Source organism: Sciurus vulgaris (genome assembly GCF_902686455.1).
Source record: "Sciurus vulgaris genome assembly, chromosome: 2".
Classification (NCBI taxonomy): domain Eukaryota; kingdom Metazoa; phylum Chordata; class Mammalia; order Rodentia; family Sciuridae; genus Sciurus; species Sciurus vulgaris.
In genome coordinates, this window is record NC_136462.1 from 183,108,933 (window position 1) to 183,136,311 (window position 27,379).

At 45.2% G+C, this 27,379-nt stretch overlaps 1 protein-coding gene across 3 annotated transcripts; it reads left to right on the forward strand.

The window, feature by feature from the left end:
* Window positions 1-586: 586 nt before the first annotated feature.
* MANBAL (mannosidase beta like) lies at window positions 587-26,771 on the forward strand. Of its 3 annotated transcripts, none has more exons than XM_079128413.1 (3): window positions 587-663; window positions 11,811-12,016; window positions 25,969-26,771. In XM_079128413.1, the coding sequence occupies exons 2-3, from the start codon at window positions 11,867-11,869 to the stop codon at window positions 26,074-26,076; spliced, it is 258 nt and encodes an 85-aa protein (XP_078984539.1). In that variant the 5' UTR covers window positions 587-663; window positions 11,811-11,866; the 3' UTR covers window positions 26,077-26,771. The 3 variants fall into 3 exon arrangements, with proteins under 3 accessions (XP_078984539.1, XP_078984540.1, XP_078984541.1); XM_079128414.1 differs by lacking the exon at window positions 587-663 and adding an exon at window positions 731-870; XM_079128415.1 differs by lacking the exon at window positions 587-663 and adding an exon at window positions 11,367-11,387.
* Window positions 26,772-27,379: the final 608 nt, after the last annotated feature.

Below are 27,379 nucleotides of genomic sequence, written 5' to 3' on the forward strand. Positions count from 1 at the left end.
ACACGGGTCGACCCTAGGCCCTATTCCGTATGGGAGAAGGGCCCTATTCCATGTAGGAGGAGAAGACAAAGGGCACGGGCATCCGGAGTCAGTCTTCCCGGTCCTCGGGGCAGGTTGGGTACTGCATTCTGTCTAATGAACTAGGCCTCCTTTTCCCCAACCACGTGGCCCGCCCCTTTTAATCAGCCTGTCCTTTGCCTTCCAAACGCGTATTATGATCCCACGTTCATTTAATTACTTCACTCCATCTCCCTCGACACACTGTGAGATCCCCGAGGGCAGAGACGCCCGGTGCACGTTTTTCCAATGAATTATGATTTGCTTCTGTCAATTATGTGTTTGTTCGTCTCCGTCGGCGCTGCGGGCTCCGAGCTCAGGGCCTGGCACGGAATGAAGGCTTCTGTAAGCGTTTCCTGAAACGTGCCAGGGAATAAAGGGCTCGGAGAATCGGGAGGGTCTGGGTCTTCCTTCCCCAAGCCCCTCAGCGAGGCTCACGGAGCAAAGGAGAAGAGCCCTAGGAAGCCCGGCGGCCGTGCTCCCCACCACGCTGGGGACGCCGGCGGAGCTGAGCCCGCGGGTTGCTCCGGTCGCGTCACTTCCGGGACCCGGGGTCACGGGGAGCTACTTCCGGGGCGGCGGCGCGGCGGCGCGGCGGCGCGGGAGGTGAGTGCGGAGGAGCGGCGGCGGGCCGTGGCTCCGGACCGGGCGGAGGGGGCGGGTGCTGGCGCGACAACTCCCAGGGCGGGCGGTGGCCAGTGACTGGCAGTGGGGAATCGGAGTTCTAGGAGGGTTTAAGTTCAGAGCCTGGGCCTGGACGCCGGGCTCCTCAAGTCCAGCCGTTCCCCCAACAGGTGGAGCCTCAGCTCTGGAGTAAGTCTGTTCGGTGTTCGGATCCCGAGTGTGCCTTGCTTCGCTGTGCAACAGTGGGCAAGTCGTGTTTCCGCTCTGGTTCTCTGTTTGCTCCTCTGTAAATGGGCACATAGGCCTGTTCTAGGATTACAGGAGACAGTGAATGTCGTGCCTGGTGTCTGAGGATGCATTAATTCTCTAAGGAAAGGGGGAGGTGAATACAGTATTCTGTCACCTATCCGCAGTTTCATTTACCTGGGGTCTGAAAATATCAAGTGGAAAACTCTTGAGAAGTAAACAATTCATAAGTTTTAAATCGTGTGTTCTGAGTAGCGTGATGAGATCTCGCGCCACCCGCTCCTTCCTGTCCTAAATGTGAATCGTCTTTTTTGTACAATGAATCCTTGCTGTACATGCTGCCTTCTCAGTGGTCACTTAACAGCCATCTCAGTTATCAGATGGGGCACTGCAGTGCTTGTGTTCAGGCACCTCTCATTTTACTTAATAGTAGGCTCCAAACCCAAGATTAGTGATCCTGGCAATTTGAATATGCCAAAGACAAGCCAAAAAAGTGCTTCCTTTAAGCCAATTTAATAAGAAAAGAAAAAAAAAAATAGGCTGAGGTTGCCAAAATCTATAGTAGGAATGAGTCTCCTATCCATGAAATTGTGAAGAAGAAAGAAGAAAGTCATGCTGTCATACCTTAGCTTGCAAAAGTTACAGCCACAGTGTGTGGTAACTGCTTAGTGAAGATGGAAAGGCATCGCATTTGTGGGTGGAAGACGTGAAGAGAAAATGTCCCTATTGTCGACAGTGTGTTGCACCACAAAGCATTGAGCCTGTGTGAAGACTTCTGCAAGGGAGCCCCTGAAACATGAAGTCATTTAGTGCAGGTCAGGGACATAGACTCAGGGATAGATTTGAACTGAAAAATATAAAAATTACTGAAGAGGGTGCAACTGCCACCTTTCCAGTAGAAGTGGGAGAACTTTGAAGGCCATCAAGTTGACAAGTAAGGAAGGGGAAGAAGAAACTGAAGCAGAACCAGCAATGTGGATGTTATCAAAGTTTGCCAAAGTGTCTTGAATTTTCACTAAAGAACAAAATTATGAATATGGTCCTTAGATGAATACAACATTAAACCACTTATATGATTACCAAAGGATTACAGCATCTGAGGCTACACAATGATTAATTTAAAAAAAAGAGAGCGATAACTTCTGATTATAGTGTTCTTTGAAATATTTTTGCAAAACAAAAAACAAAACTATCAAGAATCCCTAGCCAGCCATCAACATTACCTGTTCCTAACATCCAGCCATCCACAATTGTCATGGGCCCATGGATCAGGATCAACTTAAGCAAATGACAGTTCATAGTAGCCTAACATTACATCCCAGTGCCTACGTCATTCACCTCCCTTAATCTCATCATGTAGGCGTCGTGTCCTCACCACAAGAAGAGTGAGTGTGGAAAAAAATGATATTTTGAGAAAAAGACCACATTCATAAAGCTTGTATTATTGTATAATTTGCCAATTTTTTTGTGAGTGCTGGGAATTTAACCCAGGTGTGCTTTACCACTGAGCTACGTCCCCAGTCCTTTTTACTTTTTATTTTGAGGGGGTCATGCCAAGTTACTCAGGCTGACCTCAAACTTGCCATTCTCCTATCTCAGCCTCTGGAGTCACAGGGATTACATGTGTGTGCCATTTAGATTTACAAAATTATTCTAACTGTACTGAAGGGAGTTCTCATGTGGTATATTTGCCAAATTATTAAACAAATGTTGATACATTATTAACTAAACTCCCTACTTTATTCAGATTTTCAGTTTTTTCCTAATGCCCTACTTCTTACCAGGATCCCATCTAGGTTCTCACAGTACCTTTAATAGTCTTGTCCCCTTTCTCTCTTTTTGGCTGTAACGGTTTCTCAGATTTTCCCTAGTTGAGTGATCCTGGCAGTTTACTGGTTAGATACTTTGCTGAGTAACTCACCAGTTGGGATTTGTCAGTTCTCCTGTTTAGACTGGGTTATGGATTTTAGGGAGGAAGATCACAGAGAGCAAGTGCTCAAGAGTGCAGAGAACCAGTGTGAGTTATCACTGCTGAAGTTAATCCAAGTCATTTGGCTTGAGGCGGGAGTCAGGGTTTTATTTTTCTACTGTAAAGTTACTCCTCTCACCCCATCTTCATACTGTATGTATGCTCTTGGAAGAAAGTAATTATCTACAGCCCACACTCAGAAGTGTGGAATTATGCACTTAAAAGTGGAGTAGCTACATAAATTATGTGGAATTCTCCATGGAGATTTTATTTTATTTTGGTAACGGGGATTGAACCCAGGGGCACTCTACAACTGGGTTATATCCCCAGCCCTATTTATTTTTTATTTTGAGACAGGGTCTTGCTAAGTTGCTGAGACTGATCTCAAACTTGTGATCCTCCTGTCTCAGCCTCTAAGTAGCTAGAATTACAGATGTGCGCCACCGTGCCTGGCTTTCATGGGTGATTTTTCTATGCTCCACCATTTATTTACTTATTCAAACATTTACTCATATCAGTATGGACTCATGGGTATTTATTTTGTACTTTGGGTTATAACCCATTACTACTTTTTGTTGCTCTGATTGTTTCAAGTATTGCCATTGGGAGCTCTCCTGATGTAACCTCCTAAATGTTTCATTTGTTTGCTTAGTTTTGTTTAGCACTTACATACCTTTGTGCTTCAGGGTCATCCTGTATATTTCTGCCCCAGTCTTGGAATTAGCCATTTCCCAAGGAGTCTTGGTTCCTTTTATTGGAAAATGGCCCGGAAACTAATATGTGGGCATGAATTGTGCTCATCGCTATTGGACCATGCTTCTAGGCCCTATAAATGGACAGAGCAGGAGACATATGTGTTTATACACATGTCTATAAATATTTCTATATGTAACTATATCTATGCATATTGATTCCCCAGTTCTCATTCTTTATTACTGCATGGATTAGTCTAGTTTCCTTTTCTTGTCTGTAACCTTCCATTCCTTCTATGACCTACCTGACTGCCACCATCCCTTTGCTTCTTCTGGTAGAGATGTATAGTGGTTTCAGAATTGTTTACCTGCATCCTTGTGGGAAGCAACTTTATCAGCTAGAGTATAATTCATATGTATGTTTCTTTTGCCTTCAGTTTTATAGACCTCTCTAATTTCTAAAGTTATGTAGGTCAGCATCTTATTCCCTCCACGCTTTCAGTGAAGTTGTTTATAATACATTTGGATTCAGAATGGTACCATCTGCATTCCATCCTAAGATTTCTGGACCTGTCCTTTTTAAAAATTTGCTCTTTGTGCTGTAAAATTTTACAAATTGTACAGCTTTTTTTACCCACCAAGTACTGGGGCTTGAACCCAGTGTTGCTTTACCACTGAGCTATATCCCCAGCCTTTTTAATTTTTTGTTTTGAGACAGAGTCTCACTAAGTTGCCCAGGCTGGCCTTGAACTTATGATCCTCCTGCCTCAGCCTCCTGAGTCACAAGTATTACAGGCGTGCACCACTGCACCTGACAATTTTATAGGTTTTGACAAATGCTTAATGTCTGCTAGTCACCATTGCAGTACCATGCAGAATCATTTCCCCTTCATCAGGGATTGTTTTAGCTTCTTTCAGATTTCACCTGAGCAGTCCTGTTGGTTTTCTCTTCAGAATATATCTATAACCCAAGCATTTCCATCCCCACTGCTCTGGCCTTGTCTTCTGACTCTTACGATGGGCTCCCATCTGGTCTCTGCTTCCACTCTTTCCCTCTATTCTATTCTCAACACAGCAGCCAGAGGGATCATCTAATTTCTTTGCTGTGAACCTTCCAGTGGCTCCCCTTTCACTCAGAGAGGAAGCCCAACTCCTTAGAATGATGAATGGTTCCCCAAGATTTCTTAAACAACAGAAAATACATTTTAAATTCTGATCTGAGACATCCATGCTGGCCCTTACCAATGTGATACTCTAATATTTCCTATTGCTATTTATTTTATCAAATCAAATGCTGGCTAATAAAGTTAAAAAGAGAAAGTGCTGGTTGTTGCCTTCCAAATGGTTTCCTTGGCTCACTGATGGGCCACTCCTGTTGACCTTGCAGTAAGAGCTCTGGTTGTGGAGGAGCTGGCCCATTTGAATCCTGACTTTTCCCCATGGCTTAGTGATTCCCCAGGAAGCCACCTGACCTCTCCAAGCCTCAGTTTCCTCATCCTTAGTAGTAATTCCCACCTCTCAGAGTGGTTGTGGAGGTAATGATTTGCAGTGGCTCCGGGGGATCACAGCCGGTCCTAGGTAGTAGAGTCTCAGGGGTGGGTAAGCGACTCCTAGATGAGATCTGAAGATTGAGTAGGACACATTTGATTTCTGTAATCAGGAAAAGAAAACTCAGAAGTATGGTGGGCAGGCTGGGAAGTAAAACACAAGGTGCCAAGAAAACGAGGAGAGAAGCAGGTGGGAGCTTTGAAGCACATGCAGCAGGGCTGGAGCCCTTTGTTTTGCGGACCTTTGAACTCTCCAGGTACACCTCTGCTTCCCAGTAGGGCACTGTTAGCCACGTTTGACTGTAGTTAAGTTCATTAAAAGTAAATAAAATTCAGATTAAAAATTCTGTTCCTCTTTTTAACCACATCAGGTACTCAGTAGCCACATGTAGCTGGTGGCTGCCATTTGGAGAAAACAAATATACAACTTTTCCATGGTTGCAGAAAGTTTTATTGAGCAGTACATAATTGAACCAACCATAGCAAAAGTCCTGGAAGTAGGTAGGCAAAAGTGTTTCTTTTAAACTGATTCATTGTTTCAGTAACATTCCAAAAAATTCAAGGTCAGGAGTACTTTACCTTAGCAACAACTATTTACATTTTCCTGTGGTTTCTTGATCTTTAGCCAGGAAAATCAGTTTAGATGTGATTGCAATTACATTATTTATACAATTGTTTGCTTTCATCAAGGAGTATTATATTGCAGAGATTCACTGACCTGCTAACACAGTGTTTTATCCCCAGTAGATTGTCACTTTAGCAGAGTAGACTACTATGATATGCCATAATTGGGTCAACTGCTTCCTTACTGTTGGGCACTTTGTTGCTTCCTGTTTTCCAGTATTATGAATAGCACTGCCATGAATTTTTTTGTACCTGAAGGCTTTTTCTTCTTTTGAATTGTTTCCTTTCTATAAATTCTAGGAAGTAAGTTATTCAGTCAAAGGATATAATCACTATGACTCTTGTTATATATTACCTAGTTGCCATTAAAAAAAAAGCCTAAATGTATTATATTTTGAATAGATAATGTTTCTTGGCTCATGAGAACAGTCTCTAAGAGGTCAAGAGATCACCCAAAGTGTAGCTGTTTGCTGATAGAGTCAAACTCTGTGCCTCCAATTTCCTGATGCCTGCTCTGTCTTTCTGTAGACCCACCCCAAATATCGATAATAATGTTGCTTTTAGTAACACTAATAAAACTGAGTATCGATAAGCCCAGTAGACCTGTTACAGCCTTAAAATAAAGCTTGGGGCCAAGGACAGTTTACTTTATGAGGTGCAACTGGAGAAATGAGACCACTTTCTTAAACTCTGGGATCCATGTGCTGGTGCCCCAGAGGGGCTGTGCTGTTCTCCCAGTGAAGTTGTTCTGGCAGCTGCTTTGGAATTCACTTCAGGGCCAGTTTATGAGCCACTCCAAACAATCTGCCTGGAGTCTGAGTGTGATACCTTGTATTTGACCAAAAATGGTATTCCTGAGCATGATGCCCCACCTGATTCACCACATTTGGAACCCGATGGTTTTGGCCTCTTTCCAGAAGTCAGATCCTTCCTGGGAGGATGAAGGTCTGCCAGCTCTGAGGATTCTGGGGAAAACCTAAACGAGTCTCAGACTTTGAAGGCCATTCTCAAAGTAGACAGAACTGATGTGCAAAGTGGCTACCCTGCTGGCCCACACACAACCTTTGAAGTGACCAGGTTAAAAGGGAAGCAATACACAGTTGTGTAAGTCCCACTCGGTTTATTTAGTAGGCCACTCTATTATCCTTTAGCCATTCTTCATGCTGGGAAAACATGGCAAAGCAGAACAGCAGCAGAGCCAAGGTGAATGAAGGTCTTTCACACAGTCTCTTGGGCCCCCAGCTGTCCCACAGGAATGTAATAGAAGGCCAGGTATGGTGGCACACATCGATAATCCCAGCTACTGGGAGGCAGAGGCAGCAGGATTGTAAAGGCACGGCCAGCCTTAGTGACTTAAAAAGACACTGTTTCAAAATAAAAAATAAAAAGAGCTGGAGATGTAGTTCAGTGCCCCTGGGTTAAATTCCCAGTACTAAAAATAAATAAACAGGTAAAATTATTTTATTTTACCCTGGTAAAATGTACATAAAATTTGTCATTTCAGCCATTTTTAAGTATAAAATTCAGTGGTATTGGCAGTGTTGTATAACCATTGCCACTATCTAGTCCCAGAAGTTCTTCATCCCCCCAAACAAAAACTCCATACCTGTTACAGAAGAACTGCTGGGGTTGGGGATGTAGAGCATGTGCCTAGCATGTGCAAGGCCCCAGGCTTATTCCTAACACTGCAAAACAACAAAACCCTATCCTCCCTCACCCAGCCCCTGGTAACCTCTATTCTACTTTGTCTCTATGAATTTGCCCATCATAGGAACCTCATATAAATAGAATCATCCAGTAATTGCCCATTTGTGTCTGACTTATTTCACATACATTTATTCACATTTCATAATGTTTTCAAGATTTATCCATATTGTAGCATATGTCCAAGGTTTGTTCCTTTTTGTGGCTGAATAATATTCCATTACATATGTATAGCACATTTGTTTATTTGTTCATCGGTTGAACTCTTGGTTGTTTCTATTTTTTGGCTATTGTGACTAATGGTGCTATGAATATTGGTATCTGAGTCTTTGCTTTTAGTTCATTTGGGTATAGACCTAGGAGTGGAATTGTTGGATGGTATGATAATTCTTTGTTTAACTTTTAGAAGAATTGACCAAGCTGTCTTCCACAGCAGCTGTACCATTTTACATTCCCACCAGCACTGCATAAAGATTCCAATTTCTCCACATCCTTGCCAAACCTTGTTATCCCCCTACCTTGTTTCTTAATAATAACCATGTTAATGGGTAAACAGTGGTGTCTTGTGGTTTTGATGTGCATTTCCATGACAACCAGTACTGTTGAGTGTCTTTGCATGTGCTTATTGATCTTTGTATATCTTTTTTTCGAGAAATGTCTAGTCAAGTTCTTTGGCCCATTTTTAAATTGGGTTGTGTTGATGGTGATGTTGCATTGTGAAAGTTGTTTATGTATTCTGAATACTAGACCCTTTTGACATATAGGACTTACAGGTATATTCTCCCATTTGGCAGGTTGTCTTTTCATTCTCTTGGATGATGGCCTCTCGTGCTCTGAAATTTTCAATTTTGATGTGAAGTTCAATTTTTTTACCTTTTTCTTTTTTTTCTTCAGTACTGGGGATTGAGCCCAGGAACACTGTACCACTGAGCTACATCCTAACCTTTTTTTTTTTGAAGCAAGAAGTTGCTGAGGCTGTCCTCAAAACTTGCTTCAGCCTCCCAAGTTACTGGTATCGCAGGTGTGATTCACTGTGCCTGGTTTATTTTTTCTTGTGTTATGCTTTTGATGTCACATCTGAGAAATCATTGCCAAATTCAGTGTCATAGAAATTTCCCTGTTTTCTTCCAGCAGTTTGAGTTTTAGCTCTTACATTTAGCTCTTTGATCCAGGTAGAGTTAATTTTTCTAAATGGTGCAAGGTAAGGGTCCAACTTTATTCTTGCGCACTTGGGTATCCAGTTTCCTAGCACCATTTTTTGAAAAGATCATCCTATCCATACTCAAAGGAAAGGGTCTTTCCTCCCTTCTTTGAAAATTAGTTGAACTTGTAATTGTAGTTGCTCAAGAGTGAGGCGGGAGGATTGTAAGTTTGAGGCCAGCTGAGCAACTTGGTGAGACCCTATCTCTAAATAAAAAATATGTGAATATACCACAGTGAATCTCACCTTTATGTATATCCACAGGAACTAATTAAAAATAACTATATCCCCAGCACTGCAAAAAACAAACAAACAAACAAACAAACAAACAAACAAACAAACTATAAATAAATAGAAGAAAGATCAATAGAATAGAGAAAAGGAAATGGGGGAGGGAGGAAAGGAAGAAAAGGAGAAGTACTGGGAACTGAATTAGGGCAAATTATATTCCATGCTTGTATAATTATGTCAAAATGATCCCTAATGTTATGTGTACCTAAAATGAACTAATAAATTGTAAATGAAAAATGAAAAACAGGAAATATAGCTCAGTGGTAGAGTGTCCCTGGGTTCCATTCCCAGTATTGCAGGGAAAACAGAAAGGAAGAGGGAGGAAGGGAGAAAGGAAGGGAAGGAAGGAAGAAAAGAAAGTCATTTGACCATTTGAATGTTTATTTCTGAACTCTTTTTTTTTTTTTTTTGCGGTGCTGGGGATTGAACCTAGGGCCTTGTGCTTGCAAGGCAAGCGCTCTACCAACTGAGCTATATCCCCAGCCCTATTTCTGAACTCTTATTCCATTGGTCCAAATGTCTTTTCCTGTCACTACCATGCTTTTTGATTATCGTAGCTTTGTAGTAAGTTTTGAAACCATAAAATAAATCTGTCAACTTTGTTCTTTTTCAGATTAGGTGAAATTAATTTTAGAGATATAATTTGTTTAACTCAGTTATCATTTCAACATGTTATTGATATAAAAATTACGAATGGGTATTTTACATTCTTATTTTTATACTAAATGTTTGAAATTGGGCATGTGTTTAAACTAACAGTCATCCCGGTTCAGACTAGCTGTGCATTCTGAGTCCAGATCGCCATGTGCGGCTTGTGGTCATCATGTTGGATAGCCCAGGGTTAGCAGAAGATTGCATCGTGGCCCAGATCTCTGCAAACACCAAGGGCTGTGGATTCATGTGCACCTGATGCCAATGTACATTTATCCCTTTATTGTTGCGATGGGTAGAAGGAAGCCATTTGTCGGTGCTTGGTAGAGAGGAAACAGTCCAGTGATACAGGGACGGAGGAGGGTGACAAGAAAGGCATGTTGAGGGGTGACACTCTGCTTAGCCTTGTAGGTAGAGCAGGGACTTCTTGATGCAGTCAGTGGGGAAGGCTGTTCTTGGCAGAGACCCAGGATTTTAAAAGAGCGCAGTTCTTCCAGATGTTAGGAATGGGGTGCCAGTGAAAGGGAGTGAGCTGAGGCTGGACCTGCCATTACTGACCAGAGCTGCCCCTTGTCCATGCCACCAGCATTTCTTGTCTGGGTTTTTGGCAATGGCCTCCTTGTTGGTCTTTCTGTGTCCACTTTGCTCCCTCCCTGGGTGTCCCTCCCCCCATTAAAAAAATAATTTAGATCATGTCACTTCTCTGCTCAAAATCTGTTGGTGGCTTTACATTTTACTCAGTTTAATCAGAAGCGTGAGGGCCCTGCAAGGCTTGTCCCACTCCCCTCTGGTCTTTCCTGCTTCTGCTCTCCCTCCTGATTGCTTCTGCCTAGTGCAATTGGTCCTGCCCCAGGGCCTCTGCACTTGCTTTTCTTCTTGCCAGTACCAGGCTTCCCTCAGGTAGCAAGTGCTCTCTCACCTCATATCTCTGCCACGTCATTCTCATCTCTGTTCTTCAGAGAGGACTTTGCTGTCACTCCATGTAAGATAAAATGATGTCTTTCTTAAGTGTTTTCCAAACCTTCCTGGCATATCATTATCTCAGTGTATTTGTTTTCTGCCTCCCTCCCGAGCAGGGATCCCAAGAGAAGAGGGATTTGTCTGTTTTGCTCACTCTTCAGTGTTTGGTAGTCAATAAGTATCTGTTGAGTGAAGTGACTAGATGGGTAAATAAATGAGTACACCAAACCTGAAACATAGCAAACCTTTGGTAAATGTGCATTGATTTGAGATTTTTTTTTTTTTTTTTTTTTGGCCAGGGATTGAACTCAGGGACACTTAACCACAGAACCACATCCCTAGCCCTTTTTATTTTTAATTTTGAGACAGGATCTCACTGAGTTCCTTAGGCCTCACTAAGTTGCTGAGGCTGACTTTGAACTTGTGATCCTCCTGCCTCAGTCTCCAGAGCTACTGCGATTACAGGCCTATGCCACCACCATGCCGGTCTTTTTTTTGATACTGGAGTTTGGCCAGGAGCAGTTTACTCCAGAGCCACCTTCCCAGCCCTTTCTATTTTTTACTTTGAGACAGGGTCTTGCTGAGTTGCTGAGGCTGGCCTCAGACATGGGATCCTCCTGCCTCAGCCCCTCTAGTAGTCCCTGGGATTACTGATGTGATTTGAGATTGTTAGTCTTTGTTGAAATATTTCCCTTTGCATTTATTTATTTATTTTTCTTAACTTTATATATATATATATATATATATATATATATATTTTTTTTTTTTTTTTTTTTTTTTTTTGGTGCTGGGGATCGAACCCAGGGCCTTGTGCTTACAAGGTAAGCACTCTACTGACTGAGCTATCTCCCCAGCCCCTTAACTTTATATTTGGAAAACTTCGAAAAAGTTGAAAGAATGGCTCACTGTGAATGATTGGCTTTTTTGTTGTTTTGATTCTTATTCTGTAAATGTCTTTATTCTAATTATTCTCTAATTAGATCCAAGAACTGTTAACATTTCACTACAGTTGCTTTATAAGTCTTACATGTATGTGTGTTTGTGCAAGCAGGATCATTTAAAAATCAGTAGTACAGGGAACTGAGGATGTGGCTCAGTGGTAGAGCACTGGCCTGATGTGTAGAAGGCCCTGGTTTTGATCCCCAGCACCCTTGCCCACCCCCCCCCCAAAAAAAAAAAAAAAGAGAGAGAGAGAGAGAGAGAAAAACAGTTTTAGAAACATGATGCTTACTCTTTGCATTTAGAAATTGGCTGTAAAGAGTGGTGAGTCAGAGACCTCAAGCAGCAGGTGCCTTGGGCCATGGCCTCCGACCTAGACTTCTCACCTCCTGAGGTGCCCGAGCCTACCTTCCTGGAGAACCTTCTACGGTATGGACTCTTCCTGGGGGCCATCTTCCAGCTCATCTGTGTGCTGGCTATCATCGTACCCATTCCCAAGTCCCACGAGGTGGTAAGTCCTTCTCTGTGAGCCTTAGCTTTTTTGTGCCAGTCTGGGTTCTGGGTATTAACATGGATGTTGCCACAACCAAGATCAGTAGGCGATCCTGGGCCTTAGTGATTTGATATGTCCCTGAATTCCCACCTATTGACCTGAACCACGTAACTAGTACTTGTTCATGCATCTGTTATGGGGATTTTTATTTAGTGCCTACTACATGTCAAAAAATGCTGAAAGATGATATCTGCCTTCAAGGAGCTTCTATTCCTTATGGGAAAGGCAGATATTAAAACAGTGAATTTGCACCAGGTGTGGTGGTGCATGCCTATAATCTCAGCAGCTTGGGAGGCTGAGACAAGAGGTTTGCAAGTTCAAAACCAGCTGGGGAGATAGCTCAGTCAGTAAAGTGCTTGCCTTGCAAGCACAAGGCTGTGGGTTCAATTCCCAGCACCATACACACACAAAATAAATAAATAAAACAAAACCAGCCTCAGCAATTTAGTGAGGTCCTAAGCAACATAGTGTGATCCTATCTCAAATTAAAAACAGAAAGGGCTGGGGATGCAGCTCAGTGGTAAAGCACTCCTGGACTAAATCTCCAGAACCAAAAAAAATTTTGTTTTTGTTTTGCTCTCATAAGGAGTCCAGGGCATAGTGAAGGTGTGTAATGCAGGGAGTGGGGGTGCTGACATACCTTGAGGTAAGAGCTGGCTCTTCCTCTTGCTGAGAAGATAATATTGAAATTGAGAGGGAATGAATGAGTAGCCTTCTGCCAGGTGAAGTGGGAAAAGGTGAGGACAGCTTTCCAAGGAGAGGACCTGCCTGTGAAAGGGACCTGGGGAGTAAAGGAACAGGCTAGTTCAAGGAACTGAATGAACATGACTGGTCAGAGCACAGGCGACATGGTGAGCGGTGCTGCCAGGGCCCAGGGGGTTTTAAATAAGAGAAGGACACAATGAGAATGATTGGCTTTTTTGCCATTTTGATTTATTCTGTAAATATCTTCATTTTAAAACTGTAACACCGTCTTTCCACCCACTCTTGTTATCCACCACCTTTTCTCCTGACGTGGATTTGTTGGAGAAAGGAATCTTTGTCTTCTGTGATTTCCACATCCCAGGATTTGGCCAGTTGCCTCTGTGTGGTCATTTAACATGTTTCTTTCTCTGATGTCGTACCACAGGAAGTTCTATCTTGAGGCCCGAGTCCATTCAGAGCAGGTTATTTAGTGTGAGCACCCTATGACCAGTGCTGTGTACTTGGTGTTGCCCATCACCAGGCACAGGGCGTCTGGCTGCCACACCAGACTCTTTACCTATAGAGTCCAGTTTGTTCAGGTGGTGTCACCTGATTCCTCTATTAAAAAAGCTCCCATCACTCTTTCACCAGGGTGACTTTAGCATCCATTCATGATCATTGCTTAGGTCCATTATTTCCCTCTGCATGTATTAGCTGGAATTCTTCAGTGAGAACCTTTTTTTCTCATCACCTATGTGGATATTCCAAAATGCTTCTCATACTGAAAGGCAGGATAAATGCTTGGTTCTTTGCCTTTATCAATTTTTAGAATAGTGAGTTTGAGCTCAAGCATCTTCCAATGTGGGCCAGTAATGCTTTGGTTTTCATATAGTTTTGAACTTTCTTTCATTTTCTTGTGGTGCTGGGGATTGAACCTAGGGATGCTAAACCACTGAGTTGCATCCTCAAACCTTTTTCTTTTTTCTTTTTGGTATTGGGAATTAAACCCAGGGGCACTGAATCATATCCCCAGCTCTTTTTTATTTTTTTTATTTTGAGACAGGTTCTCACTAAGTTACTAAATTGCTAAGACTGTCCTCAAACTTGAAATTCTCCTGCTTGGCCTCTGGAGCTGATGGGATTACAGGCATGCACCAAATTGCCTGGCCTTTTTATTTTTCATTTTGAGATGAGGTTTCACTGATTCTGGCCTTGAATTTGCAAGCCCCCTAACCTCAAGTCTCCTTATTTGCTGAGAATAAGGAGGATGTGCCTCTGCATCCAGCTTAAATAATTTTTTTAGAAAAGAAAAAGAGTTGTGATTTCAATTCATGTTTTCAATTCATGTTTAAGATTATAGTGTTTTTTTTTTTTTTTAAATATGATCTTATACTAGTATCTTGTATCTCTTGGTCTTATACTGGAATCTCGTTTCCTAGTAACATCAACAAAATGACTTACTTGCTGTGTTCTGCTATATCGGGCGTTCCCAAGAGCACTCCAGGCCTAGTGATTCACTAGGAGGACTCACAACTATGACTTACTACAGTGAAAGGATACGAAGCAGAATCAGCAAGGGGAAAAGGTACATGCAGTGAAGATTAGAGGAAAATAGGCACAAGAGTGTTTTCCCTTGGAGTCACACAGGATGTGACAAATCATATGAAGTGTTGTCCAGCAGGGAACTCATTTAGGGACTGTGCCCAGGTTTTTATTGGGGGCTGATCACATGCACACTTGTCTACCTACCCTGAATCCAAATTCCAGACTTCCAGAGAGAAAGCAGGTGTTCAACATAGACCATATCATTTGCTCAAATGGCTTAATCATAGTAAGCCACTCTTATCAGTTCTGGGAATTGTGATACCCTTCCAAAGTCATGTTCCCAGATGCCAGCCAACGGCCAACCTTGTAAGGATGACTTTCTAAGGAAAGCAGGTTTTTTGTTTTGTCTTTCTTTCTTTCTTTCTTTCTTTCTTTCTTTCTTTCTTTCTTTCTTTCTTTCTTTCTTTCTTTCTTTCTTTCTTTCTTTCTTTCTTTTTTAATATTAACTATTTTGTATTCCAAAATGCTTCTCATACTGAAAGGCAGCAACATACTGATTATAGTTTTAAAATAATTTTTTCACTACTAACAATAAGATTGGGAATGAAATTTAAGATTTCTTTATGGTTCTTTTGGCCTTGGAATATATCCCTGTGGGAGGGTGTGCTGTACAGTATTGTGTTTAGTAATGTTTTCTTTGTATAGTAGAGGCTGGGCTGGTAGCTCAATGGTAGAGTGCTTACCTAGCTAGCATCATGTGTGAGACCCTGGGTTCTATTCCCTAGAATGGCAAAAAAAGAAAAAAGAAAAAAGTCTTCTCTGTATAGGTATATTCCCCACAATGTTGTACAGTAAGTTGAGTGTGCTTCATTGTTTGTAATTTACAGGGATTCCCCCCCCCTTTTTAATTTAGTTTCTTTTAAAATTATATGAAACATTTATATACATTACTAGAGTCAAATTATACAATAAGATATATTTGCAGACGTTTCTTTTTAATCTCATTATTTTCCACCCTATTCCCTTCTCCCCCTGTAGGAAACCAGTTTTATTACTGTGATTTATCTTTATTATTTTGATGTATTGATTTTCTCTTAATACAAACAAATGCATATATATATGTGTGTGTTGTATATATACATATATATTCATATTCCCTTCTTTGATTTATGAAAGATAGCATACTCTTAAATGTAGTTTTATTCCTTCCTTTTTTATTTAACATTATATAATATATTCTGGAGACCCATTTATTTTAGAGATGGCTACACCCTGGAGCTCCTGCTTGTGCAGTGAGAAGGATAAAGGGGATTACAGGTGTGTGGGGAGCCCTGGAGAGAAAGCAGGCATTGGATGGGACAGGGATTGAACCCAGTGTTTCAGCCTGCCAGGCAAGCACTTCCTGGCACATCCACGCCTTTTCTGTTTTTTTTTTTTTTTTTTTTTAATTTTGAAGCAGGGTTTCCCTGCATTGCTCAGGCTAGCCTTGAACTTGGGATCCTCCTACCTTAGCCTCCTGAGTATCTGGACTACAGGTGTGCACCACCATGCTTGGCCTGAGTGTTTTAAACAGACTTTAACATGTCCAGGTGATTCTGTCCACTAAGCAAGAGGATTTCCACATCTACAGCAGGAGGCAGTGGCTCTGGGTTGAGTGTAGACCAGCTTTGGGGTGTGGATGAGATGTCAAGGAAGCCATGAGAAGGGATGATGAGCTCTCCACAGGAGAGAATGTGGAGTGAGAGGGGAAAAGGGCCCAGGACAGAACCTGGGAGCTCAGCATACCAGCGTCAAGCAGCCACAGGGTGGGAAAGACTCTGGTGGAGGTGGACAGACTCTCGGCCTCTGGTGGTTCCATCTACCTTTTACTCTGGTTTTCTAAGGAGGTCACCATGGAGTTTGCCACTTTCAACTGTATCACACTTTAAAAACAGTCCCTGTGCTCGTGGGCTCTGTCCTCACAGGCTTGGCATGCTATTGGGTATTATAAATAACAAACATTTTTATTGTCACTGGCTGCTGATGAAGCCTGCTGGAGTCCCAGGGGAGGGAGGTGATGACTGTTCTGGTTTTGTAGGCAGAGCTGTAGTTAAGAGGTATGGCTGTTTGGAGAGGTAGGAAGCTGCTTGGCAGAGCCTGGGTCAGTCCAGCCAACTTGCAGAAAAGGGGGCCCTTTCCTGATCTCTTTGAGGCATTTAGGGACCCAGTGACTTTTTGAGCTAGGGAGTTGATAGGACTCAAAAATATACCTCTGTCTCCCCACTCCCATCATTGAGAGGTTAATTGGGGACAACAGCCTCATCTTTTAAACTATAAATATTGTACAGCACATCTTGTTTTTGTTTATCTTGTTCTGGGGAGCGGTGCTCCACAAAGGAACTGCCTTTGTAACTAAAGCTCAGTGTTTTAACTTTTTTTTTCTTTTTTTACAGCTTTTCAATGGATCAGTAGCAAAAAGATAAAAAAATACTGTATCATTAATCCAACTTTTTATTGCACGAAGGCATCAAAAATGGCCCTGATTACACAGGGATTCTTCTGCCAGTTTTCTCCTGTGTCCCATATGGAAGCCTTCTCTCACTCCCCAAACTCCTAAGTGCATGGAAAGAGGAAACACAGAATTGTGTGCATAAACAAGATTGGAAAGAGAGGACAGGGGCTGGCACCATGCTGCTTGGAGGTGGTGTCTACAGCTGTCTGGGATTTGGATGTGGCAGAGGAGAGCCAGGGCTTTCACTTGGGGCCAGGGAGATTTTAGGGAGAGAGGGAGCCCTGGAAGTGAAGGCAGCTTTGGGGGATTCCTGGTAGTCCCAGGGAAGTAGGGAGGTACTTGGAAGTGGAGGGTGGCAGGGGGTGGGAGTGGGGATCTAAGTGGGGGTGGGGGAACCCAGAGAACCATCTTGTTCCCTTTCCCTTTTGCTTAGGGTGAAATTGTCCCTCTTGCTCAGCCCATAGGAACAAGGTTGATTAGTGGCTTTTTGGGTCAGAAGATAATATTTTTGGCTCCAAATGATGGGAAAGCCTTTGAAAAGCAAAAGAATGTCTTTCCTGTTGTTCCAGTAAGCCGATTTTTTTTTGCAACTAGTTTATGACTTCAGTGTTTCAGTACTTAGCAGATTATTTGAAAGCTCTTTTGGGGGTAATCAGGGAAGGAAAAAAGAAACACATACAAATGTTTCCCACCCCACCCCCTTCTTTTTCATAGTAAGAGAAAGGAACCAATTCCATGTCTTTAGGAGCCTAAGCCAAATTAGGTTTTCTTATTGACACCTCATTAAACTAAGACCTGAGAAAACAAACATTTGCTTGAGCCTGACTGAGGCCTGGGCCACACTTAATCCAAACATTTTTTTGAAGGCCAGATTCTGAAATATACCGTCCTTATATTATTCTTTTTGGTTAATTATTGGCCGTATGGTGACTGTGGTGAAAAGGATTCTGAGGCTGCTTCTAGGCTGTGGAAGAAAGAAAGTGATAAGTGATGTTTGCCCTTCTCTGTGATGATCCATGGTTCTCCACCTGGCTGCACATTAGAACCATCTGGAAGTTTTCAAAGGCCTGGATTGCACCCATAGAGATTCTGATCTAGTTGTTCTTCAGAATCTCAGATCAGTATTTTCTTCAAGTGCCTAAGTGATTCTAATATGCAGCCACTAGTGTAGTCCTTAGATGATTTCCCTGAAGCACAAACCAGTTTGAGGATACAAGATGGTTGGTTCTAGATGTTGTTAAGTTTGAAATCCCCCATTGGAAAAGGAAGAGCCAGTTGGAAGCTGGGCGTAGGGACTTGGGAATTATTTCATTCACATAGCATTCTTACTTGAAACCCTAAGAATGACTTGCTTCTGGAGACTCAGGAAGCTGGGGCAGGAGGATCACAAGTTTGAGGCCAGCCTGGCAACTTAGTGAGATCTTGTCTCAAAATATAAAAATCAAAGGGGCTGGGGATGTAGCTCAGTGGTAGAGCCCCCACTCTACCCAGTTCCCCTGAAACCCCATAAGAAGATTAAGGAAACATCTGAACTTGGGGCACCCGACTTGAAGTAGTTTCCATGCACTGCAGACAATCTAAGAAGATGAAGGTGCTGTCCCACAACCCAAGAGCATAGCTCCAGCAGGGCCCCTGGGAGGGGGTGGGGACCAGTGACTCTGTCGCTACTGTCTGCATGCCCCGCCCCTTCTCCTCTCACTTCTCTCACGAGGGCCTGCTTCCTCTGCTCACTGTCCTTGTGGTGAGATGAAACAACCATGACAGCTTCCAAAGTTTACATCTTTCAGCTGCAGCATCTCAGAGAGCCTGCCTTCCTGCTTTGTCCCAGTTCCAAATCCTCAGGGAACAAACTGTGTGGCTGACCCAGCTTGGGACAACTTTGGCCCTGTGGAGAGTAGAAAAGGCCCATTCCCACAGGAGTTGGGACCCAAGCAGACAAACTGAGGTCTTCATTCCTCTTGCTGCTCAGGAAACAGGCAGAACAGTGGGCAGGGGACAGGAGATTGTAACCTCCCCACAGAACACTGAGTGACCTAGGGAGAGCATGCAGAAAGCCCAGAGATGATGGAGGAAGGCTGGCCCAGCTTGACAACTCTGCCATGTTCAGGCTGCTCTCCTTAGAGTGGAGTTTCAGTAGAATAAAGTTCTTAACAGGGGGTTCCGGCTCCCAAGGGGGTCCCTGGATAAGCTCTAGGAGTCTGTGAGCTTCCTGAAATGGTGGGCAAAAAGGTGATGTTTAACAGCTCAGGCGTGTTTTCTGAGGAGACAGTTTTCAACTTTTCCCTCAGTGGAATGCAATAATTAAAGGAGGTGGAACCCAATTCTAGACTTTGAGGAGTGGGTAGTAAGGAAGTCAAGGTGGGTGATCTGTCTGCCTCCCTCCCCAGAATCCTGCCTGCTCACCTCCCAAGCCTCTTTTGGATCAATTTCTACACTGAATGTTGATCCAATCAGCCCTAAGCAAGCTGTTGACTTTTAGTTCAGCAACTCACAAAGCAGATAGTAATAATGCATCTGATAATTAATCATAAACTCATAGTAGTTTAAATGTTGACTGGTATCATCTCTTCATATGTTATGTCACATCCCAGCTAGCTGCCAGCTCCTGGAAAGCAGGCACCTTCGCTTGTACTCTCCTGTCTTGCTTGATTGCCTTTGTCTCTTGTGTTCATGGAACTCTTGCCATTGGAAGTTCAGAGACAGCTCCAGCAGCTTGCCCAAACAGAAATGAGATTGGCTCTTGGAAGTGGGAATGTCAAGGCACTTGGAGCTCAAGGAGTCTTCAGGGCTCTGTCTCCATCTCCTGGCCTTCCTGGGAGTGTGGTCTTCCTTCTTAGGTCCTTGCAGTGTGTTAGGAAAGACAGTTGCAGCAGCCCGTCAGCATCCTTGTCACTCAGAATTTATAGGTGAGAGAAGCCATTTCTCTGCTTATGCTCACTTTCTAAATCCTACGGATGGGCTCTGGTTGGCTGCATGCTTGTACCTTGCCCCATAGATAGGAGGGGACGGCTTCCATCTTTAACCAAGCCACGTTTAGCTGCTCACACCAATGTCCACAGTGACTGAGGGTCCCCAGAACCCCATGGGATGGGGAAAGGATAGGGCCTCTGTGGGAAGAGGGTGCTGGACAGACAAAGACAAGAGATGCCCAGCAACATGATTTGGTAGGGAAGAACTCAGAACAGATGGATGGTGAGAGTGGTGACTTTAACATGAGGTCCACACAGAGACTTTACTATCAGAAAGCCCTGCAGCATTTGGAGCTCTGGAAAGTATGGAGCTTCCCTGGGTACAGTGGGTGGTGGCCTGGAATGCCAACCCTGTTGGAAATTTTTGCATGAGGGTCTCGATTTTAAACTAGGCCCCTGGTTGGCAGTGAGGGGTGCATAAATACACAATGAACTTGGGCAAGCATGTACCCATTCTGAACACCCTAGGAGATAGGCTTCAGAACTGGCTTTGGGGTTCTGCTTTTATTTTTTATTCTTTTGAAGCTCGGGAGGCGCTCAGAATTGAATTGGGAAGCAGGCTGCTTTTACTTAATGACTTGTTCCTGTGGGATTGCTGTGTGGTGGGCAGGGTCTAGAGATGTGTACCGACTCGTGAGAGAGGCAGCTGGACACACAGGGAGCCACAGAGCAGCTAGTAGGAAGGGTCCGTGGAGTCGTGCTGAACTGTGTCTGGAATGAGCTCCCAAGGCTGTTCTTTCTAATCACAGTTCCTCTTGCCTGCCAAGTGCATGCTGGACTCCGTGTCTTCGTTTGTTCAGTTGAGCCCACGTGGGTGGCCTCCCCCACTCTCTGTTTCAAGTGGGCCTGTGCTCTTCCCAAGGCCAGTGTTAGCTGCATCTCTGAAGGCCTTCAGCCCCTCTCCCGCCCAGGACCTCAGGCAGGAGAGGCGCAGTGGGCTGAGCAGGAGCTTGAGCCGTGGGTAGACTGCTCTGAGTACTGGCCCCTTCTTGTTCTAGCTGAGCCTCCCATCCTGAGCCATGAAGAGAGGACCAGAGTTCTTGGAGGAGAAGTGAGATAAGGTCATGAGGGTGCCCAGCATAGCCTGGTGGTTTTCTTTCCTCAGATGATTTTCAAGAAAAGAATGGTTTCAGTCTGCGGAGAATGACGTTCTGTCCTGATTTACAGGACTAAATCCATATTGGAAATCATAAGATTCTGTGCACCGTCCCTGCTGGAAGGGATTTGATGCATTGTGGCACAGATTCGATTATTTGAACCTGATGAATAGCAGCAATTTTCTGGCCTGGTAAGCGGCTGTGGTGCTACTTATTTATTGCTGGGGCCTGTGTCCACAGAAGATGCCTCCTCAGACCCAGGAGCCACCTGGCAGCAGGGGTTTCTTTTCCCCTCCACAGTGTGATTGCTGAGGAAACTTAAGTCTGGCTTTGGAGGAGTTGTGGGCTTCCCAGATTTAAAGATGAAGGCTGTGGGGTGCACGGTCTGCTGTCTGCCTGGCTTGTACCAGCAGCACTTTCTGGGAAAAATTAAAAACCAGCCATTCATTCAGTCATTCCTGCCAGCTGAAAAGTGGCGCTATAGGCTCTGTGTGGCTAGGATCCAAGGACCCAAATCATGCGTGTAACAGCCACCTTCACTTCCCCACTGCTTGCTGGGGATGGTGGCTGTGCCTCATTGGCCAGTTACCCAGTTTCAGTGGCCTCAGTTTCCTTGCATGTAAATGTGGCTCATGGTGGCTGGTCATGAAGAGGCTCAGTGAACTGACGAATGTGAGGCCGGCATATCCACCCAGTGCGTGTGCCACCGCCCCATGGGGCCTGCCACAGGGCCTGCATATGCTCGATGCAAGCAGACGGGGTGAATGCTAAGCACCTCTGTAGTGGATGAGCGCAGAAGTGTCTGGGAGCTCCTGGCTGGCCAGTCACCAGAGTGACCGAATGTGTGCGGCCCATGGGGGCGTGCCTAGAGACAAGGCCGAGGCGAAGCAGAATGGCCGTGAAGGCCATGCTGAGTGTTTTTATCTCATGTAAAGGGGAGTGAGCAACATTTTTAAAAGCAAAGAACAGACATGATCAGAATTCTTGTCATTGTTTTAGGAAAATAGACTCTGAAAGCAGTGTGGAGGCTGATGAGAATGGAGAGATTCGAGGGAAGGGCAGGAAGACCTGGGGTGGCCAATAGAATGGGGGGTACTCAGGAGATCACAGGGTCTTAACTGGGGCAGCGGAGTCCATCTATGGGAACCAGTATATGCTAGAGCCCCTTGGAAAGTAGAATGGACAGGACTTGGGAACAGAGTGGATGTCGGGCACAGGGGAACGTGGGATCTAAGAAGCGACTTGGATGACTGTATGGTTTCTCGCTTGGGTAACTGGACGAGCAGTGATGCCAGAACCTGAGCTGGGAGGAGAGGGGGAGGCCTGGAGGGGGAGGAGACAGCATGCGTTCAGATGACTCGGGGACTGTAACGTGTACATGCACCCACAGGGACCTGCTTTCAGCTGTGAGAAATACAGCATGACTCTGAGCACCAGCCCACTCTCCTGACTCCTGTAGGAGCTCTCGTCACAAACAAGGGACTCTGAGTGACCCTTCTACAGATAGAATCTAGACCAGGCCATTCTTGTCATTCCAGAGTCACCTTGTGGTTCCAGGACTGCCAAATAGAGAAAATAGATTTCATAGTTAGCTAGGTTCAAGGTTTCCATAGCCCTGAGGCCCCAGGAAACCCTGAGATCCCCAGGCTGTATCCCTGTCTGAGCAGTAAGAAATTGGGTTCAAATCCTGGCCCTGCTGCTCACCTGCTGAGACCTCTCAGTGTCTGTTACTTTGTTTATGAAATGCATTCAGCATAGCACTTGATTAAACTGAAATTTGTCCAGACCACATGACACAGGGCCTAGCGTGATATAAATGAAAACCACCAGCCACTGTTGTGGTTGTTGTGTTGTTGTCACTGGTGGCAATGCCTAGCCATGCTGTAGGGTGTGCATATTGGATTTTAAGACTGCTTGGTGTCTTTGGTGCCCATAGAAAAAGTGAGGTCGGGTCTTAAGTGTTGTAATTTCACTTGTTGATAAGCAAGTGAAGTTCCCATGGTTGTGGGAAACCTTGCCTCTTCTTTCATTTCATTCAGCAACATTTGAAGCTGTCCCAAGAGCTCATGGGCAAATAGAAAATGACTTGAAAACATGTAACTATGGTAAAATAATAGTGGCATTATAAGGTTCCTAAGTACCTGAGTGCCTGTGACCCCAGCTACTTGGGAGGCTGAGGTTTGAGACCAGCCTCTGCAACTTAGACCCTGTCCCATAAAGTATAAAAGTTTGGGGTGTACCTCTGTGGTAGAGTGCCCCTGGGCTCAACCCCCAGTACCAAAAAAAGAAAAAATGGTTCCTGGGTACCTGGGGTAGAGGTGGTAGAGGGAATGCTCCAGCTGGAGGAGGGAGGTTTTCCTTGGGCAGGACCAAACCATAGGTGGAGTTTTCTGAGTGACCAAGGAAAAAAGGGTGCTTCTCTTGATAGAGGTCATCGGGGAAAGCCCTGAGACCTGACCAGAATGGGGATGGAGAAGAGCTCAGATGAGGCCAGTAGGTGACCTTAGATGCCATCTCAGGTGTGCAAGATAGCAGGAGCAATGGTCAGAAATATGCTTTAGGAAAGTTTCCTTGGCATGTTCGAGGAGTGGGACAGAGACAGCAGACAGATTGATTAGCAGTGGACGGAACTGGGTAGGGACTTGGATGCCAGAGAGAGTGGCAGTCAAGAGGGAGCGGTTTAATCAACAGGCCTGGTGACCCACTGGACAGTGGGGAGCAGGTAGAAGGTGAGGTCCCTGGACTTTGGTTGCCTTACCTGCTGGAGAAGGGCTGGACTGCTGGAGAAGAGGCTGTGCTGAGGCGAGGACAGTTGAGTTGGAGGAGCGTGGTGTATGACTGTCCCCGTTGTCTGACAGACAGCTGGATCAGGGGAGAGGTCTGGGAGGTGCCAGAAGATGTGCCACAGAGAGGGTCTGTGGCATGAGGAAGCCCCATTGAATGAAACCGGAGGAGCCACCCAGCTTTGAGCTCAGATTTGGGGGCTCCATCCTGGAGATCTGGGCCTCAGCAAGTTGCCTGGGCATAAAGCACTCATCCGCCCAGGGTACTCAGGGACTGACTGCTTTCCACTGGCTGCAGAAGTACTGCCGTGGGCAGTTTCAGCTCCCAGGGCCCCCAAAGGCATGGTGCCCTCTTGGGTTGCCTAGAACTTCAGCCTTCCCCACGGGTGCTGTGGCTCTCAGAGCAGCAGTTGTCAGACTGGCTCCCCTGAGGTTTGATTTGGTTTTTCTAATGGGCTAATATTTTTTATTTTTTGGCCAAGTTATATAAACACTGTCAACGTGGGGGACCTTTGACATCGGACATCATTTTGAATTTGGGTGGGAGAAGGCCCAGCAGGCCAGGAGAGGGACAGGCTTCCTGTTACCTCAGGAAGATCAGGTCTTGGGCGCCTAGACCTGGAGGACTCTTGCATTTGGTATCTTATCTGACTGGCTGGAGAAGGTGATGGCTGATAAGAGAGTAGACAGACCTCTGGGCTGGACCTTTGGCAGGGACCACCCCCCAGCTGGACCCCTCCTTTTGGATAGGGCTGGGTCCCAGGGGACCTGGGTGAGTAGGGAAGGTCAGAGAGGAAAGCAGGCTGGACACTGGGGGTTGGCAAATGAGACACAGAGGGATATTTTTGTCTTTGAGAAGAAGTATGCTCCCTCCTAGTAGTCTTAGTCTGCTTTTCATTTTTCTGTTTTACATAAGGATCAGGGAAACCCATCTGGTGGTGTGCACCAATAATCACAGTGACTGAGGCAGGAGAATCTCAAGTTCAGGGCCAGCCTGGGCAATTTAATAAGACCATGTCTAAAAAAAAAAAAAAAAAAAAAAAAAAGGCGAAAGTGTCAGGAGTACTGTAGAACATTAAAACATTCCCCTCTCATGTGCTGGAAGCAGCAGGGTGGTGGTGGTAGGGGAGGTGGGGTGTGCACACCTGAATTGAGGGGCAGCCTCTCATGAGCCATTGCCACCACAGGGGACTGCAGGGCCAGGGTTACCAGCTATGTTTTTAAGAGAATCTGGGAGCTGGGCACAGTGTCGCACTGTGAATCCCAGAAACTCAGGAGGCTGAGGCAGGAGGATGACAAGTTCAAGGCTAGCCTGGACAGCTTAGCAAGACCCTGTCTCAAAAATAAAAAATAGTAAGAGCTGGGGAGCTCAGTAGTAGAGTGCCGTGTTCAACCCCCACACCAAACAAACAAACAAAAAAAAAAAAGGGGGGAGAGAAGCTGGGAGTCCATATTTAATATGTCTCCCAATTGGCTTAAATTTTTAAAAATAAACTCTGTAGGCCAAGTGAAGTTTGCCTGTGGGCTGGATGGAGCCTTGAGCTATGGTTAGCGTTCCCTAAGTCAGCCTGGCCTTCTAATGTCCTTTCTGGCCACACCATGCTGTGTGTTATCACCCAGCACCAGATAGAAGCAGATGGAATCTGTTCCAGATTTCCTCTGACGTGAGCCTGAGTGGCCTAGGGCAGACTATCCCTTCTTGGTGCCCGCCTTTATCAGCACAGCGAAGACCAGGACTGCCTCTGTGGATTTGAACCTTTTTTTTTTTTTTCAATAGCAGAAGCTTGTTTCACCTAAATTTTATAAGGAACAAATCACAATGTATGAAGTAGATAAAACAGCTGCCCCAGCTGCAGGGAGGCTGCCTCTGTCCTCCCCTGCAGGGGTACCTCTGCCAGGCTCCGCAAAAGAGCGACTGCCCACTGGCCAGCTGCTCTCTTCCCCCCAGCCCTGACATTCTGTGGTTTGCATGGAGGAAAAGAAGAGCAACCAGAGGAGAGCTAGCCATGGTCTGCCACACCACCCTCTCACGCAGGTTGACTGACCAGCCAAGGGTGTGCCACCACTTTCTGAGTGCTCTCTGTGCAGGTGTGCCTCCTCGTGTCAGCCTGCCAAGGTGTGCATCACTGTTTACCTGTCACAGGGTAAACCCTGACCCAGGAAGGGGAGGTGAACTTCCCACAAAGTCACGTGACTGGCAGCCAGATGCTACCTACTTTAAACACTGGGTCCCACAGGATGATTTTCATCCTCGGTGTCCCTGGCATGCTTCAGTGTGTAAAGTTCCTTTTGTCAGACTTTTGATTCCTCTAAGCAGGACTCTTCTTTTATCACCATACAGGAGGCAGAACCTTCTGAACCCCGCGGTGCAGAGGTGACAAAGAAGCCCAAGGCTGCTGTTTCTTCTGCCAACAAGAGGCCCAAGAAGGAGACCAAGAAGAAGCGGTAGAAGTGGAGGAGCCAGGCAGGCCTTGGGGGCAGCCACCCAGGCATCAACATCCTGTTTCCTTTCTCCATCCCAGGCTCAGGGTCCTGGTTTCAAGTCCAGGGTACTGAAAGGCCCCATGAGCAAGCCCTGCACTGGGAGGGTTGCTCAGAAGTGGGGCAGCTCACAGCTACGTTTTCCTACGTCATCATTGGGTCCAGGCAGTAGTCCCCCCGCTGTGGATTTTCGCACTGCGTTTTGGAGTCATTATCTAATGTGGACACGCACACCCTCTCCCACTGCTTGTGAACTGCAGATCTCCTCCTGTTTACTCAGCATCTTCGTCTCTGCCGTGTGGGTGGAGCCAGGTCTCACCTGTGTGCTCAGGTCAGGACACTGTGGCCTTGCAATGATAGTCTCTCATCAACCAGTTCCAAAAGATGGCTGGTGCAAGAGCCAACAGAAGGCCAACCTGAGGAACACCTGGCTTCTCCTCTAGCACATGGAACAGACTTGGCTAAGTGAGTGTGATACTCTGAGCTCCTGAAATAGCCACCTTGTCAATTTCAGTCCAACCTCTTTTCAGCCCTTCCTAACACATTCAAGGTGTGCCTTTGCTTCTACCTGCATATCCCCCTCCACTCAGTCTTTCATTCCCTGACCATTAAGGAAATGTTATTTGGGGAAGTAAAGGTCAATAAACTGCCCTGCATGCTGAATCTGCCTGTGTATTGTCTGTTGCTGAGGGAAAGGGAACAGCTGGGTCCCTACCTTCAGAGTGAGGGAATGAGTAGACCCCCCAGAGAATGGAACAGTGTGGGGTGAGGGTGACTGAACAGTGGGTAACTTTGATCAGTGTGGCTGTGCAGGCCAAGCCATTCTGGAACAAGTTTTCAGGAAGGGTCCAGCCAACAGCTTCGTGTGGTCCTTAGTCATTGGAAACACTTGTGAATGTCTGTGGGCATGAGTTTCCACTCACTCCCTAGGTTCCTTTGCCTGAGGAAGACACTGCTTGTCCTCAGAGGCTTGAGCAAGATCGAGTGCAGTATACTTGATGGCTTCGGGTGGATCTAATCATGTGCTGCCCTGAATCAGCTGCTGAGGAAAAAACCCTGACTTCTGGTAAATCAGAATCGCAGGCTCTTGTTCACCATCTTTAGTAATAAGAGAAATGCAAATCAAAACTACACTAAGATTCCATCTCACCCCAATTAGAATGGCGATTATCAAGAACACAAGCAACAATAGGTGTTGGAGAGGATGTGGGGAAAAAGGTACACTCATACATTGCTGGTGGGGCTGCAAATTAGTGCAGCCACTCTGGAAA

Coding starts and splice junctions, on each gene's coding strand:
- MANBAL (XM_079128413.1), top strand. CDS start 11,867: ATGGCCTCCGACCTAGACTTCTCACCTCCTGAGGTGCCCGAGCCTACC. Junction 12,017..25,968: donor TTCCCAAGTCCCACGAGGTG/GTAAGTCCTTCT, acceptor ATCACCATACAG/GAGGCAGAACCTTCTGAACC.